Source organism: Pongo pygmaeus, chromosome 8 (assembly GCF_028885625.2).
Source record: "Pongo pygmaeus isolate AG05252 chromosome 8, NHGRI_mPonPyg2-v2.0_pri, whole genome shotgun sequence".
NCBI classification, from domain to species: domain Eukaryota; kingdom Metazoa; phylum Chordata; class Mammalia; order Primates; family Hominidae; genus Pongo; species Pongo pygmaeus.
Genome location: NC_072381.2, coordinates 68,950,248 through 68,970,175, shown reverse-complemented (window position 1 = coordinate 68,970,175; position 19,928 = coordinate 68,950,248). Strand labels below are relative to the sequence as shown.

At 37.7% G+C, this 19,928-nt stretch overlaps 1 protein-coding gene across 9 annotated transcripts in view; it reads right to left on the bottom strand.

Annotated features, from left to right (window-relative positions):
* Positions 1-19,928, bottom strand: part of CFAP70 (cilia and flagella associated protein 70) — a 107,245-nt gene that overhangs the window by 55,814 nt on the left and 31,503 nt on the right. For 5 of the 9 annotated variants that reach the window (XM_054503768.2, XM_054503770.2, XM_054503779.2 and 2 more), the window contains 5 exons: positions 18,539-18,633; positions 14,305-14,404; positions 12,317-12,451; positions 1,804-1,974; positions 1,171-1,251 (listed from right to left, as the gene is read on the bottom strand). In XM_054503768.2, coding sequence (XP_054359743.1) covers positions 1,171-1,251; positions 1,804-1,974; positions 12,317-12,451; positions 14,305-14,404; positions 18,539-18,633 — 582 coding nt within the window. The remainder of the gene's footprint in view (positions 1-1,170; positions 1,252-1,803; positions 1,975-12,316; positions 12,452-14,304; positions 14,405-18,538; positions 18,634-19,928) is intronic. The other 4 variants (XM_054503769.2, XM_054503773.2, XM_063670487.1 and 1 more) reach the window with 1 other exon arrangement.

Below are 19,928 nucleotides of genomic sequence, written 5' to 3'. Positions count from 1 at the left end.
TCCAACTGCTGGACAGCTCTACCCAGATTTTTGCCAGCATCCTAAATACATGTTCAAAATTGAATTTATTATTTCCCCAATGTCAATCTCTCTTGATTTTTCTCTTAATGGTGTTGTCATCCTTCCAGAAAGTGAGGCTTGCAACCTGAGTTATCCTTAACTTTTCTCAACAATACCCCCAAAGCTTCCCAATTGCAAACTCCTTGCCTCTCCAGATTTCTGACTTTCTTTACTACAACCCCTGTCCTAAATAAAACTGTCATCAACACTCATCTGTACTACATGAAAAGCCTGCAGCCCTACCCCACCTTCAATCTCTTTTTTTCATACCCTTGCAAGAATTCCGACCTGAAACACACGAGGTCTTATTTCTATGACTTTAAAACCTTTGATTTGAATCTCCAAGAAGAGGTTCAAGAATCTGTCATCAGCTACACAATGAAGTCCAAACTTTTAAATAAGCCTTTCAAGTCTTTCCATTACCTGATTCAGCCTCTTTCTTCTTTCCTAACTCTACAGAATCTCTCCTTTAATTTCTCTATATACCATACACTGCAATTAACTGACACAGCCTAAATTCTGCTCTTGCAAATTCTCTGTGTTGTTCTCTCTCAAGCTGCTCCCTGGCTCTGAAATGCCTCTGCCTCCATCTTCTTATGGCAAACAGATCTCTTCATTTTTCACTACTTAGTATGGATATCACCTGCTCCATGAAGCCTTCCCTTAGACTTCCCCATCCTAATATTTGTCTCCTCAGAGCCCACACAGAACTTTTATTTGTACCTCTATTACAGCACTCATCAAAATTATATACTATGGTTAGTTATGTACCAGTCTGTTTCTCCTACCAGATGCTGAGTTTCCTGAAAGCAGATGAATAAATGCTGCAGATGATGCATCTTTACATCCCTTATAATGTTTAACATAGTAGAATTAACAAAAGATATAATATTTTAATGCTGGAAAGGACCTTAAAATTAACCTGGCACCAGTTCATTTTACAGAATTTCAACAAGACAAAGAAATTTGCCCAAAGTCATAGACAACTAGTCATGGGCAAATATGGAATGATAACTAACATCCTGCCTGAACATTTTCCACTGAAAATGCCTTGCTTAATAAAGGTCTGGTTAACTTAAACTTAATTTTCCAAACTTTATGCACAATTACCTGTCCTTCAGGATTGTGACTTAGAGGGGGTTCACCTTCCAAAGGAGTATCTGAGCTCTGAGATTTTATACTAGGTGCCTGCTGAAAGAAAATGAACACATCTCAAAAATTGAATTCCTACATGGTCTTCATAGTGACATGAACAATGTTCTCTACACTGCATCAAAATGCAAACTAACTGCAGCCATAAAAAAGAATGAGTTCCCTTTGCAGGGATGGATGAAGCTGGAAACCATCATTCTCAGCAACTAACACAGGAACAGAAAACCAAATACCGCATGTTCTCACTCATAAGTGGGAGTTGAACCATGAAAACACATGGACACAGGGAGGGGAACATCACAAACCGGGGCCTGTTGGGGGTAAGGGCCAAGGGGAAGGAAGAGCATTAAGGACAAATACCTAATGCATGCGGGGCTTAAAACCTAGATGGCGGGTTGACAGGTGCAGCAAACCACCATGACACGTGTACCTATGTAACAAACCTGCACATTCTGCACATGTATCCCAGAACTTAAAGTAAAATTAAAAAAAAATGCAAACTAACATTGATACAAGTCACCAAGTGAGAAATCAGTGAAGCCTCTGGAATGTAATCTAACAGGCAAAATCATCACCTTCTCAACAACCTACCACATCCCCAGGCCTAGGCCTTCCATCTATATCCTTTTCTTTCACCAGTTTATCTTCTTTCAGATTCTTAGAAACAGCTTGTTTGGACAGCAGAGAATTAATTCCTCCTATTTTATTATTATGAATCAAGTGATGGCCAATATCCCGGAACAAGCTCAATAAACATTTGGTCTGAAAAACAAAAAAACAAACAAAAAAAAGCAATACATGAGACAAACTTGAAAGAAATACACTTTTTTTTTTTTTTTTACCATTTAGTTTTCCAAACAATTTCAACATTTAACATCAGAGACAGAAAGGAACTTGAAAGACTTCATTGTATTTCCCTCCTTCTAGAACAGGTAAAACCACCACAGAAAGTTAGTTGCCTACTCTAGCATTTAAAGGATTTAGAGGAGACCTTACAACCTGGCTTGATTCTGGCATCTCATAACTCTTGTAATCAGAACGCTTTTAATCTTTGACACAGAATTTCAAATTAGGCTAGACATGGTGGCTCACACCTGTAATCCCAGCACTTTGGCAGGAGGATTGTGTGAGCTCAGGAGTTCAAGACCAGCCTGGGTAAAATAGCGAGACTTCATCTCTACTAAAAACAAAATAAAAAAATCAGCGAGGTGGGCCGGGCTTGGTGGCTCATGCCTGTAATCCCAGCACTTTGGGAGGCCGAGGCGGGTGGATCACGAGGTCAGGAGATTGAGACTATCCTGGCTAACACGGTGAAACCACATCTCTACTAAAAATACAAAAAATTAGCCAGGCGTGGTGGCGGGTGCCTGTAGTGCCAGCTACTCAGGAGGCTGAGGCAGGAGAATGGTGTGAACCTGGGAGGCGGAGCTTGCAGTGAGCCAAGATCGTGCCACTGCTCTCCAGCTTGGGCGATAGCGCAAGCCTCTGTCTCAAAAAAAAAAAAAAAAAAAAAAAAATCAGCGAGGTATGGTGGCACATGCCTGTGGTCCTAGCTACTGGGGAGGCTGAAGTGGGAGAATCACTTGAACCCAAGCACTCAAGGCTACAGTGAGCCATGACTACACCCCTGCATTCCAGCCTGGGCTACACAGCACGACTCTGTCTCCAAAAAAAAAAAAAAAAGGCCAGGTGCGGTGGCTCACACCCGTAATCCCAGCACTTTAGAGGGCCGAGGCAGGCAGATCATTTGAGACCAGAAGTTTAAGGCCAGCCTACCCAACATGGTGAAACCCTGTCTCTACTAAAAATACAAAAATTAGCTGGGTGTGGTGGCATGCACCTGTAATCCCAGCTACTGGGAAGGCTGAGGCAGGAGAATCACTTGAACTTGGGAGGCGGCGGTTGCAGTGACCTGAGATGGTGCACTGCACAGCAGCCTGGGCAACAGAGTGAGACTCCGTCTCAAAAAAAGAAAAAAAATTAAAATTAAATTAACAGGCTGAATTCGCTTCTATACAAGAAATAGTATCTATTTAGTTACCACTGACCTATCAGTTGTAATTGGAAGGATAAGGCAAGTTTAAAGTTCAAAGCAAAACCTTTGTATGGAAAAATTCAAACTATAGATAAATCACCAGAAAAGGATTTTACAACAATTTTTCCCTAAAAATTCGTTTTTGAAATAAACAATTTTTTAATTAAAGAACATGGGTGATTCTCAAAATAATTTATGTTGAATGAAAAGAACCAGACCAAAGGAGGCCAGGCGAGAGGGGAGGGGTGGACAGAGGTGAGCAAAGGAATAATAGAAGACGCAAAAAACTTTGGGGGGTAATGTGTGTATGTTCATTATCTTGATTGTGGTGACAGTTTCACAGATGTACAGATATGTCAAAACTTTAATATTGTACAATTTAAATATATGCAGTTTATTTATCAATTATACCTCAATAAAGCTGTTTGAAAACAATCCAACAATATTAATTGTAAATACTAAAAATCACTCACAATCCTACCACCTCTGTGATAAATACTGTATTTCATAGATTCAAAGACACAAGCTTTCTCAAATTTTAACATCTCTGGGGTATGTTCTATAATAAGAGTATTTCATATAAGTGGTATCATACAATACATAGTCTTTTGCATCTGCCTTCTTTCACTTAGCATGTTTCTGAGGTTCGTCCATGCTATAGCATGTGTCAGTTGGTTCATTACTTTTTTATTTTTTATTTTAGTTATTTATTTATTTGAGACAGAGTCTTACTCTGTCACCTAGACTGGAGTGCAATGGCACAATCACAGCTCACTGCAACCTCTACCTTCTGGGCTCAAGCCATCAGCTCACCTCAGCCTCCTGAGTAGCTGGGACACAGGCACACGCCACCACCCCAGCTAATTTTTGTATTTTTTGTAAAGATAGGGTCTCACCATGTTGCCTAGGCTTGTCTCAAACTCCTGGCCTCAATGATCTGCCCACCTCGGCCTCCCAAAGTGCTGGGATTACAGGTGTGAGCCACCACACCTGGCCCAAGTTTACTACTTTTTAAAAAAAACAGGCTGGGCACAGTTACTCACACCTGTAATCCCAGCACTTTGGGAGGCCGAGGCAGGAGGATTGTTAGAGCCCAGGAGTTTGATACCAGCCTGGGCAACACAGTGAGACTGTCTCTACAAAAAAAAAATTTTTGTTTTAATTAGCTGGATGTGGTGGCATATGCCTATAGTCCGGTTATTCAGGAAGCTAAGGCAAAGGATCACTTGAGCCCAGTAGTTCAAGGCTGCAGTGAGCTATGATAGTACCACTGCACTCTAGCCTGGGTGACAGAGTGAGACCCATCTCAAAAAAAAAAAAACAAAAAAAAAAACAACAGCTTTATTGAGATATTCACATATACACAATGTACACATTTAAAGTGCATGATTCAGTGATTTGGGGATTTTACATCATTAGTAGTTAATTTCTTTTCACTGCAAAATAGTATTCCCTTGTATAGATATACCACATTTTGTTTATCTATTCACTATCTGCAGACATTTGTATTATTGTGAGCTTTTAGCTATTACAAATAATGCTGCAATAAACATTCACATATATGTCTTCGTGTAAATACAGGTTTTCTTTTCTCTTAGAAATTCCTAGAAATGATTTGTTGGGTTGTATGGTAAGTTTATACTTGCCATAGATATTCTTTTTTGTTGTTGTTGTTGTTTTGAGACAGGGTCTCACTCTTGTCACCCAAGCTGGAGTGCAGTGGCATGATCACAGCTCATTGCAGTCTTGATTGCCTGCTGGGCTCAAGTGATCCACCTACCTCAGCCTCCCAAGTAGTGGGACCACAGGCATGCACAAACAACACACCCAGCCAATTTTTTTATTTTTTGTAGAGATGGAGTTTTGCCATTTTGCCAGGCTGGTCTCCAACTTCTGAGCTCAAGCAATCCTCTCATTTCAGCCTTCTAAAGTCCTGGGATTACAGGCTTGAGCCACTGCACCTGGCCAGATTTTCCATACAGTTGTCTTTTCAAGTATTGAGAGTAGGATACTGAAATTTCTAAATATTATTGCCAAATTCCCTATTTCTCCTTTCAATTCTGTTGGGTTTTGCTTCAAGTATTATGAGGTGATTGTGTTGTACTGTTAAGTGTGTATACACTTATAATTGTCCTGTCTTTCTGATGAATTGATGCTTTAATCATAGTGACAGGCCATTCTGTCTTCAGTAATATGTATTTCTAGTCTTAAAAACTATTTTGTCTGGTATTATTGTAGTTACTCAGCTATTACATTTTCTGTTTCCATAGTATATCTTTTGTACCTTTTTACTTCAAACTTTTGCGTATTTGAACCTAAGGTGTGTCTACTTTAAACAGTATATAGTTGAATCTTGATTTTTTTGTAAATCCAACTTAATAACTTCTATCCTTTTATCGGTGTGTTTAGATCACTTACATATAATATTATTGTTGAAATACTTAGATTTTTATCTTCCATGCTATTTGTTTTCTATATATCATCTGTTTTTGTTGTTCTGTTCTTCCTTTAACTACCTTATGTTAAATAAATATTTGTGATAGCCCATTTAATTCCTTTGTTGAGATATATATATATATATGATGTACACATAAATATATACGTATATATAATATGTGTGGACATACACACATATATATGTGCATATGTGTATGTATACACGCAAAATTTTCTTAGTGGTTACTTAGGGATTACAATATACATCCCAACTAATAACAATCTATTTCACGTCAATACTAACTTAATTCTGGTAAAATACAGTAATTTTGCTCTGCTATAGCTCCATTCTATCCTCCTTCCTTTATGCTATTATCATACAAATTAAATCTATATGTTAACAATATAACTAATACTTTATCCAATCATGTCTTCTAAAGAAGTTAAGAGTAAAAATGAAAAAGATCTATTTCTAAACTCCTTTATATTAACTTACAACCATTTCAAGTATTCCTCATTTCTTTTTATGGATTCAAGTTAGCAACTGGTGCCATTTCCTTTCAAGCTGGAAGACCTCCTTTAGTATTTCCTGCAAGGCATGTTTCCTAGCAACAAATTCTTTCAGCATTTATCTGGGGATGTCTTTATTTTGCCTTTGTTGTTTTTGTTTCTTTTATTGAGAGAGAGTCTCACTCTGTCATCTAGGCTGGAGTACAGTGGCACGATCTTGGCTCACTATAACCTCCTGCCTCAGGAATTCTCCTGCCTCAGCCTCTTGAGCAGCTGGGATTACAGGTGCACGCCACCATGCCCAGGTAACTTTTGTATTTTTAGTAGATACAGGGTCTCATCATGTTGGCCAGGCTGGTCTCAAACTCCTGACGTCAGGTGATCCACCCACCTCTACCTCCCAAAGTGCTGGGATTACAGGCATGAGCCGCCACACCCAGCCCTGCCTTTGTTTTCGGTTGGTAGTTTTTGTGTATGTGTGTTTTTCTTTCAGAACTTCGCATGTGTTATTCCACTGCCTTCTGGCTTCCATTGTTTCAGACGAAAAATCAGTGGTTAATCATACTGATTCTCCCCTGTAAGTGATGAGTTGTTTTTCTCCTGTTGCATTCGTGATGTTCTCTTTGTCTCTCTCTTTCATTTGACTATATATAATGTGTATATTTTGGGTCTCTGTGTGCTGATCCTAACTGGGATTTTCTAAACTCCTTGGATCTGTAAATTCATGTCTTCATCAAATGTGGGATATTTTCAGACATTATATCTTTATACTCTCCCCTCTTGGGACTCTTATTACATATTGTTGGTTGCCTTCCACCAAGATTGCCATTTTGATGTAGTTTGGCTCTTTATCCTCTAGAAATCTCATGTTGAAATGTGATCCGCCTCCAGTGGGTGACAGAGTGAGAAGACCATGTCTCAAAAAAAACGAAGAAAGAAAAAAGAAAAGAAATGTGATCCCCAATGTTGTAGGTAGGGCCTGGTGGGAGGTGTTAGGGTCATGGGGTAGATCTTTCATAAATGGCTTGGTGCTATCCTTGAAGTAATGAGTTCTCACTCTGTTAGTTACAAAGAGATCTGCTTGTTAAAAAATAATCTGGCACTGCTCTCCTCTCTTTTATGCTCTTTCTCTCACCATGTGACATGCCTGCTTCCCCTTTGCCTTCCATCATGATTGTAATGAGACAGAGTAGGGATGGGGCTTGGCATTCAGCTCACCCCCACTGGATCATCTTTCATGCATTCTTGAGCTAAGGTGAGGGTGGGGAAGGAAGAGCAGCCCCAGACAAGAAGGCCTCAAACTCCTTAGCTTTTAATGCATTAGTACTTCTCAGCTTGTTGATGCTTTTGGTCAATTTCAAGGATGGTGAAATACTTTTTGTCCATTTGTCCAGCTTTATGGTTGCTTTTGTGGGGAGATGATTTGTCAGTCTCCTCACTTGGCCATAGCCAGAGATATTTCCTTTCCAATGTTTTCTATTTTTTTTTTAAATTATTGTGAAAAAATGTGATCATATTTATATTTTGACTTTCATTTAACAGACTATCATTTGCATTCTTTCATGTTTTAAAATTTTTCATGATGATAATTTTTAATATATGCACAATATTCCCCTATCATGTGTAATAAAAGCAATAGTTAAAATTTTCTGTGTGCCAACTACATTCCTACTGCTTTATATATTTCATCTCATTTAATAGGTAAAACAATTCTAGGAAACAAGCATTGCCTCCATTTTACTGCTGAATACAGTAAAGGTGAGACAAATTTAGTCACTTGCCTGAAGTCATCCAGCTAGTAAATGGCAGTTTCAGAATTCAAACTTTAGGCTGCCTGAGTGGGTTATCAAACCTCCTAACTTTTCTATTATGATACACTGTTTCCCTCAGATTCAACAAGAGTATCTTCATATAGAAAGGTTTGGATACATTTCCAATTATTTCCTTGAATAGTTTCCTAGAAGTAGAAGTCCTATTGGAAAGGATGTAAGTATTTCAAGCTTTTGAATACATATGGACAATAAATTTTTTGCAAAAAGTTGTTACCAATTATGCTTCTACTAGCAGTGAATGAAAGTTGTTTTACTGAGATGGAGCAAGAATCCTCTTTTTAGAGGCCTGTGCTCCCCAGGCATGGAAATAATGGAAAATTCTGAAGTTCCTTCAAGAGAAATTCTAGGCACCCAGCTAGCCCCAGAAATAAATAAGTAACTTAAACAAGAAGGTAATAGTAGCCTAAAACAATAGCCAAGGAAGTTAAAGTTCAAGAGATGTTTGCTTTATAGAAACTAAACATAACGTCTGAACCTATGTCCCTGAGTTTCTTTCTGAGCCTCAGACCCCACTGAGAAACCACTGAAAGGATCAGCCGGCACTCAGATCAGCTGAATGGATCAGCCCCCAACTAAGGAGGAAGTGAAGACTCAACTATATGGTCCTTTGTTCTAAATTTCTTCCTGGGGTGCTTGGAGAAAGTCACTCCCCCTAGCCAGTTAACACTTTTCTACGACCTCAAAGTTTTAAACAAAGCCTCTCTTCCTTAACAATTGCAAATCAGAAAATCTTTGAATCTGCCTACCACTTGCAAGCCCCCCCTACCCCCGCCTCAACATATCCTGCCCTTTTAAGCTTAAACCAATGTGTAACTTGCATATACTGATTTATGATTTTGCCTGTAGCTTCTGCTTTCCTGAAATTCACCTCTGTCTTTAAAAATCATTGCCTGCAAGTCATCAGGGAGGTCAGGATTTGATAATTTAGCACCTGGTCTTCCTTGCTTGACACCCTGCAATGAAAGCCTTTCTTTCTATCACTGCAAACCTTGGCGCATACATGCGGTTTTACTGTACCAAGTGAGCAAACATCAGTTTGGTTCTATAACATTATCACACCTTTACCACCAATGGGCATTATCATATTTTAAAGAATTGTCGAACTTTTCAAGTAAAATGATAACTACTGTTATTTAAATTTATAATTCCTTGATTAATAAATAAGGCCAGATGTCTCTTCTTATATCTGTTGGCCATTGACACTTCTTTTGTGAACTGCTATTTCACATACCTTGAACATTAAAAAAAGTTTGTTATTCTTCTAGATTGAAAAAACTACTATATTTCAGGAATAGTAGCTATCTCTCAGGAAACTACTGTATTTCAGAAATAGTAGCTATCTTTCTGATGTGTATTCAAATATTTTCCCTAGTTCTTCAGTTACATTGTAATTTTGTTTATTAAGGTTTATTTTATATATAGCAACTTGATGTTTTTGGTAAACGAAATACTTTCTTTCATACTTTTCACCGCTTTCAAGCCTAGGAAGTTTTCTCTTAATTCATATCTTTAATATTCATTTTTATAGTCTTCACATTTAACTTATTTTAATAAATTCACTTGAAATTTATTTTGATCTATGTTATATGTAACATTTGCATTATTTTCTCTCATTTTTTTTTATTTTTAATTTTTTTTGAGACAAGTTCTCACTCTATCCTCAGGCAGAGTACAGTAGCACAATCACAGCTCACTACAGCCTTGACCTCCTTGGCTCAATCGATCCTCCTACCTCAGCCTCTGGAGTAGCTGGGACTACAGGAATGTGCCACCATGCTCTGCTAATTAAAAAAAACATTTTTTTTGTAGCAATAGGGTCCCACTATTTTGCCCTGGCTGGTCTTGAACTCCTGGGCTCAAGTGATCCTCCCACCTCAGCCTCCTGAAGTGCTGGGATTACAGGTGTGAGCCACAATGCCCAGCCTTCTTTCCCATTTAACTATCTATAAAGCATTAATAATTATCCTTTTTTTTTTTTTTTTTTTTTTTCTTGAGATGGAGTCTCGCTCTGTCTCCACGCTGGAGTGCAGTGGCACAATCTTGGCTCACTGCAACCTCTGCTTCCCAGGTTCAAGCAGTTCTCCTGCCTCAGCCTCCTGATACGTGGAACTACAGGCACACAACATCACGCCCAGCAAATTTTTGTATTTTTAGTAGAGACAGGGTTTCACCATGTTGGCCAGGATGGTCTCAAGCTCTTGACCTCAGGTGATCCGCCTGCCTCGGCCTCCTAGAGTGCTGGGATTATAGGCATGGCCTATGAAGTATTAATATTTTTAATGGCTACATATTTCATCATTTTCATTTACTATGATTTACTAAGCCTTCCTCTATTAGTAAACATTTAACCTCATTTTTAGTTTTTGCTATTATAGGTTTAAAAAGTTTTCATGAATATGAGATTTTTGAACCTATTAAATTATGTCCTTAAAATAAATTCCTGGCTGGGCGCAGTGGCTCATGCCTGTAATCCCAGCACTTTGGGAGGCCAAGGTGGGTGGATCATCTGAGGTCAGGAGTTCGAGACCAGCCTGTCTAACATGGTGAAACCCCGTTTCTACTAAAAATACAAAAAATTAGCCGGGCATGGTAGCATGCACCTGTAATCCTAGCTACTTGGGAAGCTGAGGCAGGAGAATTGCTTGAACCCAGGAGGCAGAGGTTGCAGTGAGCCGAGATCACGCCATTCCACTCCAGCTTGGGCAACAGAGTGAGACTCCAATCTCAAAAATAAATAAATAAATAAATAAATTCCTATAAATGTGGCTTCTAGTTCAAAAGATACTGATGTAGAAACAGTTTACTACTCAGTTAGTGTACAACTAGATGATGGGGTTTTCATAAATTTATTATTGAAAAATAGCTCTCCTAATAACAGTGACATAATAATACATTTTTGTTATTGTTGTGTGTTTTACAAAGCCTCATTTTCTCCTAGGAAGCAACATGATGAAACTGACTTTTTGCTTAAGTATATGATTTTAACATTTTTACACCTAAAAATGGAAAAAAAAACATATTATAGTTCATATTCTAGTTCATTAATTACCACATGGATTTCAGTTTTTCCATATTTAACAACAACAGACTTTTTTTTTTCTTTTTCTTATATATATTTTTTAAGACAGAGTCTTGCTCTGTCGCCCAGGCTGGAATGCAGTGGTGCAATTTCAGCTCACTGCAACCTCCGCCTCCCAGGTTCAAGCAATTCTCTTGCCTCAGCCTCCCGAGTGGCTAGGATTACAGGCGCCTTGCCACCACACTTGGCAAATTTTTGTATTTTTAATAGAGACGGGTTTTTGCCATGTTGGCCAGGCTGGTCTCCAACTCTTGGCCTCAGGCAATCTGCCTGCCTCAGCCTCCCACAGTGCTGGGATTACAGGTGTGAGCCACCACACCCAGTCACACTTAAAATGCTAAAAGTTTTGTATCCAAATTTATTGAGGTAAAATTAAAGTACAATAAAAATAAACGATACATATTTAAAGTATATCATTTCATCAATTTTGACATATGTGTATACCTATGAAACCATCACCACAATCAAGATAACCATCATTTCCATCATCCCTAATATTTTCCTCTCATTCCTTTGTAATACATCCCTCCTTCTATCCCTGTTCCCAGTAACCATTAATCTGCTTTTTATCAATATAAATAAATTACTTTCCCAGAATTGCATATAAATGTAATTATATAGAATGTACTTTTCAAGACCCTGTCTCTATTTTAAAAAATTTTTTTGAATAGCCAGGCACAGTGGTACACATCTGTAGTCCCAGCTATTCAAAAGGCTGAGGAAGAAGGATCCCTTGAGCCCAGAAATTTGAGGCAGTAGTGAGCTATGATTGTGCCACTGCACTCCAAAGTGAGACCCACATCTCTTAAAAAAAAAAAAAAAAAAAAAAAAAGTACTCTCTTTTCTCTCTTTTGTCTGGCTTCTTTCATTTAGCATAATGCATTTTAGATTCATCCGTGCTGTTGCATCTATCATTAGCTCATTTCTTTTTATTGTTGAGTAGTATTCCATTGTACAGAGGTACCACACAATTTGTTTTTCTGTGTTCTCTGTTCACCTGTTGATAGAGATTTAGGTTTTCAGTTTTTGTCTTTCCATTATCCTAAATTTTTTAAGGTCCAATGCAGAATGACTGTAAGCCTATATATTTAATATCCTAGTATACCAACTGGTTCTAAATATCAATTGCAAAGATGTATATGCTAAAGATGTAAGTAAACAGATATATAAAGGATAAATTACCATGATGCTTTTTATGTAATTTTTTCTTACCTTTTCATGGACTACACTGTCTAGGTAAGGGTAAACATGAAAAGCTCCCCGAATTCTCTTCACACCTGGATACAACAATGGGACCATATTAACATAAGCCACACCATGAAACGAAAGCTGACCTTCTTCATCAGTCTAAAGGAATAAAACCAGAGAGTTATTAGTGCTATAAGCAATATAATATAAGGTATGGCGCTCTGACTCAGCAGTTCAAAGGCCTGGTTTTAGAAACTAACTCTACTACTTAGCCAGTTATGTGACTTTGGGCCAGTTACATAAGACATTTTAGGCCTTCTTTATCTTCAAAATGGGTTTAATAATACCATGATCACTGAGAAAATGCATATAAACAATGTTAATAGTAAAGGCAGTAGTTGAATCAATACATACTCAAATTAATTGATATATATATATTCAACCAAAAAGTCAATTTCACCATGTGGCTTCTTAGGGGAAAGTGAAGCTTTATAAAAAACAACAATAGTAACAATAACAAAAACTTAAAAGGAATCAGAAGCTATGGCTTTTAGCTTTAGTTCACAGACTCATACAAATAAAAGGGACCTTAGAAATTATCTGGACCAGTGATGACAAATAGGCTTTAACTTATGTCTAAATTCTCATTAATGGTGGAGGTGTTTTAGCATAGTTGGCTGAGAAAAATTCTCTGTATTTATCTTGATTCAAAAGGGAAGAGTGCTTTGATTGATTAGCACTATCTACCATGGATGAAGGCGGATGAATGACAGTCTCCTGTCATGTATTTACCATACTTGATCTCATCTAAACTTTCATTGCAAAGATGAAGAACATGTTAATAAATGTATTTTAACAGCGTTTTAAATGGTTGTATGGTTTGCCACAGAAAATTTTTATAGGGAAAAAAATCAATTTTGTGAGAGAAAATAAATTTAATTCCAAGCATAAAAGTAATCTCTTTGATTTCATCTATTATAATAATAATTGGAAACTAGATTTAAAAGTCCTACACTTGGCTGGGCACAGTGGCTCACGCCTGTAATCCCAGCACTTTGGGAGGCTGAGGCGGGTGGATCATGAGGTCAGGAGTTCGAGACCAGCCTGACCAACATGGTGAAGCCCTGCCTCTGCTAAAAATACAAAAATTAGCCAGGCGTGGTGGTGTGTGCCTGTAATCCCAGCTACTCAGGAGGCTGAGGCAGGAGAATCGTTTGAACCCAGGAGGCAGAGGTTGCAGTGAGCCAAGATTGCACCACTGCACTCCAGCCTAGGCGACAGAGTGAGACTCCATCTCAAAAAAAAAAAATCCTATGTTCATGAGATAATATGTAGTTTAGAAATCTAAGGAAAGTTAGCCAATACTTATAAACTACAAAGGGAGAAACGGTTACATAGTGGTAGTATTTTTATTATGCAAAAAGCCTATGTTTAAAGTCAGCCAAACAATTTAGATACTTATTAAATGTCTGCTATTTGCCGTACATCATGCTAGGTACCATGGAGGATGCAAATCAGCTTACTACATGACCCCTACTCTCAGGGAGTTTATGAACAAGCAGAAAAGACCAGACATGCACAGGTAAAACAATAGATAATATGTACTAGGCTCAGCAAAGCTATACCTTTTAAAAACAGTAGTATATCTAAGATCCCTATTACACTAATTAGCAGGCTAAAACATTTTAAGAAGGCAAATTTAACCTATGGTAAAACTATTGTGAAGGGCTAAAGAGAAATAGGATATCTGGTAATAAAGCCTAGAGAGTTTTTAGTGAACAATGGGGAACTAGGGTGGCCAATAATCCTGGTTTTTCCCAGGACAGAGGATTTTCCTGGGACATGAGACTTTCATAAAACAAGTGAAGTTCAGGGCAAATCAGGATGAGCTAGTCACCCTTGGGAGAACAGCTATATTCACATTTTCTTTTGGTATCAGAATTGAAGCAGAATAACAGGTCAGGTCTGATTCTACATTTCTTATATAAATATTTTTGAGGGGGCATATTTACCTTTTCAGTTTTGCCAGCTTTCCCTTTGGGTACAGTGACCAGAGGAACTCTTGTGATCTCTACAGGCCAAAGCCGGCAATCAGCAATTCGCTTCTGAAAACTGCAAATCAAGAATCAGTCCATTAGCATTATATGCAAAAATAAAGTCAGTATAATTTAGGTTAAAGGGAAATATTCTCTTTTAGAAAGTAATATAGAATATACATACATAAAAATTGGGGGGCTCAGCTCAGTGGCTCATGCCTGTAAATGCCAGCACTTTGAGAGGCCAAGGCAGGCAGATGGCTTGAGCCCAGGTGTTCGAGATGGTCTGAGCAACATGGGAAAATTCCATCTCTATGAAAAATACAAAAAATTAGCTGGGCATGGTAGCGAATACCTGTGGTCCCAGCTATTTGAGGAGGCTGAGGTGAGAGGATGGCTTGAGCCCAGGAGGTCAAGGCTATAGTGAGCCGTGACGGTGCTATTGCACTCTCACCTGGGCCACCGTGAGACCCTGTCTCAAAAAAAAAAAAAAAAAAAATTTCTCACGGGTTGGTGGTTTTTAAAACTTTCCCAAATCTATAACATTCCAAAAATAATTCTGCACAACTTCTAGTGAGGCAAATTGAACATTTTTAGAGCAATTTAGCAATATGAATAAAAAAACCTTAAAAATATCCATAATCATTGACTATAAATTCTACTTCTAGTGATTTATTCTAAAGAAATAATCAGACAAGTTTACAAATGGTATAAAATTGGTTATTTCTACTGTGAAAATAGTATCCAGTTTCAGCTCCAATACAGCTTTGAAGTAATCCCACCTGTCCTCACAACAAGAAAAAAGTTGATCGAATTGAAATAAATAACATTTCTTAGATCCATCATAGAATTGAGGTCACAAGGCAAAAACTGCCATCCTGAAATTGAGAGAGACAGGAAAATACAGAGGATCACAGCTGCAATCAGCTTAAAGACAGCAGAAGTCAATGGTGCCAGCATCTGGTAGAAATAGTTTAATGATAATTTTGACAAATTGCTGGAGGCTGAATGTGGACTAGCTGGGAGTGAAAAACTCCAGGGGGCCCACTGTTAAGGGTCCCCACACTTACATAAGTTTTAAATCCAGAAGCCCCACCAAGTTCTCACAGTGAAGACAGAAGAAAAATACCCTCATATTTCAGGCAGGGAGAGAAGAAAAGTAACCATTTTGAAATATGGCCACAGTGTTCTCCCTATCAAAGGGTTGATCTTTAAGGGAAACTACTTTACCAGATCCTTATCTGATCTCAGGGAAGGGCATTTAGACAACTCCAACCTGTCTAGCTTCCACAGGGATAGGAGGAAAAAAGATTATCAAACACTTCTGAAAGTCACAGCCCAGGGACCCAAACCTATTTACTGAGACGTAATCACAGGTTATAGAATACTTCTCCCCAACAATTTGCCACCACATCAACAGAGTTTCAATATAATAACAATGAATTACAACTGAGAGGGCTACAAACCACTCTATTAGAGAAGTTCTTGGGCAAATCCAAAGACAAAAGGGGAGGTGGGGGAAAAAGGAAACTGAAGCCTCTGGCACTTACAACTATAGCAAACAAGAAACACAACCCAGCTCCTAACCAGATTAACATAAAACCTCACACTAAAAATACTAGTTACCCCAATTCCTATTACCCAATATATAATGGCTAGCTTCCAAATTAAAAGGCTATAAAGAATGCTAAAAGGCAAGAAAAAATATAGTCCTAATAGACAAAGCTACTGTAAGACCTAAACTAAGATATGACATAGATTTTGGAATTAACAGATAGGAAATTTAAAGTAACTATAACTATGTTAAAGACTCTTACAGAAAAAGCAGGCAACATGCAAGAACAGATGGATAATGTAAGCAGAGATGGAAACTCTAAGAAAGAATCAAAAGGAAATGCTAGATATCAAAAACACAAACAAAAATGAATAATTCATTTGATGGGTTTATCAGTTGACTGGACATGGCTAAGAAAATAAAATCAGTGAACGTGAGTATATGTGAATAGAAAGTCCCCAAACTGAAATGCAAAGGAAAAAAAATGAAAACAAAAAATCATAACAGAATATCCAAGACTTGTGGAACAATTACAAAAGGTGTAATTAGGCATAACAGAAGAAGAAAGAAAAGAACAGAAGAAATATTTGAAGTAATAATAGCTAAGAATTTTCCAAAATTAAATGACAGACACCAAACCACAGATCCAGGAATCTCAGAGAATACCAAGCAGAATAAGGACAAAAACAAACAAACAAACAACTATATCTAGGGATATCATTTTCAAACTGCAAAAAAGAAAATCTTGAAAAAAACAGAGGAAAAACACTTTACCTACAGAAGAACAAGGATTAGAAATACATTGGACTTCTCTTCAGAAACCATGCAAGCAAGAAGACAGAGCAAAATATTTAAAGTTGTGAAAGAAAAACCCACCAACTTAGAATTCCATACCTACTAAAATTATCCTTCAAATGTGAAGGAGAAATAAATCCTTTCTCGAACAAACAAAAATGAGAGGAGTTTCTGGCCAGTAGACATGCCTTACAAGAAATGCTAAAAGTTCTTTAGAGAAAAGGAAAATGACATGGGTCAAAAAACTTGTATCAACGTAAGAAAGAGCATCAGGAAATGTCATAAATGAAGGTAAAATAAATTTGTTAATGTTTTTTATTCTTAATTGATCTGATAACTATTTGTTCAAAGTAATAATGGCAACAATGTATCCTCAATAAAATATTAGCAAATCAAAGCTAACAATGTATAAAAAAGAATTATACACCATGACCAAGTGGGGGACCAGGGGTATATAAAAACTCTCTAAAATATCTGCTCAATTTTTCTGCTCGATTTTTCTATAAATCTAAAGCTGTCCTAAAAAAACAGATAATTCATTTTTTTAAAGTCTGAGTTGTTAATTCAGATTGTATATATATTGGTAATCCCTCAATTCTCATCTCTCTCTAACAACCAGGTCACTGTGACGAAGACTGATAGTTACCTACACAATATCAGTGTACCTGTTCTTTAGTAATTAAATCTTGATTTAGCCTGGGTGACGATGTGTTCAACTAAAACACTTTATTGTCTAGCCTTCTTGCATCTAGAGGTTGGCTAATGAGACATAAACAGAAGTTGCCAGATTCCAGGAAGGTTCCAGAAGAGGGGTTAAGACAGCCAGCATGTGTCCTTTTTTATCCATAACCATTCTCCTCTTCCAAATTTCTGCCAGAAATGTAAGTGTGCAAGCTGGAGCTCCAGCAGCCACCTTTGCACCATGATACAACCTTGTGGATGGAAGTCACATAGTTAAGAAGGTAGAACAAAAGGAAAGATGGAGCCTGGATACCTAATAACACTGTGTAACCATCATACATACCAATTCTGGACTCTTTTTTTTTTGAGATGGAGTCTCACTCTGTTGCCAGGCTGGAATGCAGTGGCATGATCTTGGCTCACTACAACCTCCGCCTCCTGGATTCAAGCGATTCTCCTGCCTCAGCCTCTCGAGTAGCTGGGACTACAGGTGAGCGCCACCATGCCCAGCTAATTTTTGTATTTTTAGTAGAGACGGGGTTTCACCATGTTGGCTAGGATGGTCTCAATCTCTTGACCTTGTGATCCGCTCGCCTCGGCCTTTCAAAGCGCTGGGATTACAGCTGTGAGCCATTGCACCTGGCGACTTTTGTTTTTTTTTAAGAGACAAGCTGTCACTCCATTGCCCAGGCTGGAGTGCAGTGACGCAATCACAGCTCACTGCAGCCTCAACCTCCTGGGCTCACGCAATCCTATCACGTCAGCCTCACAAGTAGTAAGACTACAGGTACGTATCTGCACCAAACTAATTTCTTCTTTTTTTTTTTTTTTGTGAGCCAGGTCTTACTTTGTTGCCCAGGCTGGTCTTATACTCTTGGCTTCAAGAGATCCTCCTGCCTCCCAAAGTGCTGGCATTATAGGCATGAGCCACCAGGCCCAGCTCAGACTTCTTTTATATAAAAGAGGAATAAGCATTCACCTTGGTTAAATCACCATCACCAGCTGCTTCTGTTATTAGCAGATGAACACAACATCACTCTAATATATAGATATGATAAATGAGACAGTCTCAATCTAAAATCACCTTAACTCAAATATAAATAAAATTATCAAAAGTAACATTTCTTCCCACCTACAGGCCTTTGTGGGTTAGACATATGTCCTTCCTCTTCTTCTTACCTGACCACTGCAGAAGGATCAAGGTAGCAGCGACTTTCCAAGTCCCAAATAATCCTTTTCTTTATGCACTCTGCTTGATTCCTAAATTCGCTGTCCTGTAAAATATAAATACTTCTGTTCTCAGTATATGTGCCATGATTTCATTCTGCTCCATCTATAGGGCATTCTTTTAATGGATTTGTTCACAATACTTTTCTTATTACTATTATTACTATAAGTATGACTACTATTGCAACTACTGCCACCACCTTAAAATTATGAGTACTTTATTAATAAAGTATATAAGATAAGATAAATTACATATATAATAGTTACATTGATCCAGTACTAAGATCCAAATACTGACTAACATAACCTCAATCAATGATTCTCAAATCTAGATGCATATTAAAATCATCTGGAGTTTTTTGTTTTTTTTTTTTTAAATACCTGAACCAGGTGCAGTGGCTCACACCTGTAATCCCAACACTTTAGGAGGCCAAGGCAGGGGTACTGCTCGAGGCCAGGGGTTCAAGACCAGGCTGGGCAACAAAGTGAGACCTCCATCTCTAAAAATAATTTAAAAATTAGCTGAGTGTGGTGGCATGAGCCTGTGGTCCCAGCTACTCACAAGGCTGAGGCAGGAGGATTGCTTGAGCCTAGGAGGTTGAGGCTACAATGAGCCTCAATAATCGCACCATTGCATTCCAGCCTGGGTGACAGAGACCCTGTCTCAAAAAAAAAAAAAAAAAAAAGAAAAGGAAAAAACACCTGGCATTGGTACTATTTTAAAAGTAAATTCTTACATAGTTTACCTGGGTTAAGACTTGGCCATTGTCATTGTTTTAAATGCTTTCCTGGTGACTGTAATGTGCAGCCAGGGTTGAGAATTAACAATCTAAACTAAAACATAAAATATAATCTGAATGTCTAAAATAAAATTTCTGATCTAAATTAAAATATAAATCTAAGTATGAATTTTCACTAATTACAATGATGAGAAAAGATAATGCATAGTGCTTTTCCAATATTCCTAGCCTCATCTCTACTATTTTAAATATTTAGAGTCAGACAATGAAAAATAATTCAACCATCCTCATTTTACAAATTATTTTATTAAATGTTTCCATCAGTGGATTATCAGCTCATTCAAGAAACATTTGCAAGTGTGTTATATTATTTTCTATGCCGTTCACAAATTTCTGGTAATTTATATAATTAATAAGTATATTAAAGTATGTCCATACAATGTCACATTATACAGCAAGTACAAATAAAGAAAAAGAGTGAGACTGCTTTTTATATAATGTGGAAAAATCTCAAAAATACACCACAAAGTAAAACAAAGCAAGTTGCATATAGTGTGTGTAAGTATGTACTCTTTACATTTGTGTAATAAAAATGATGGGGC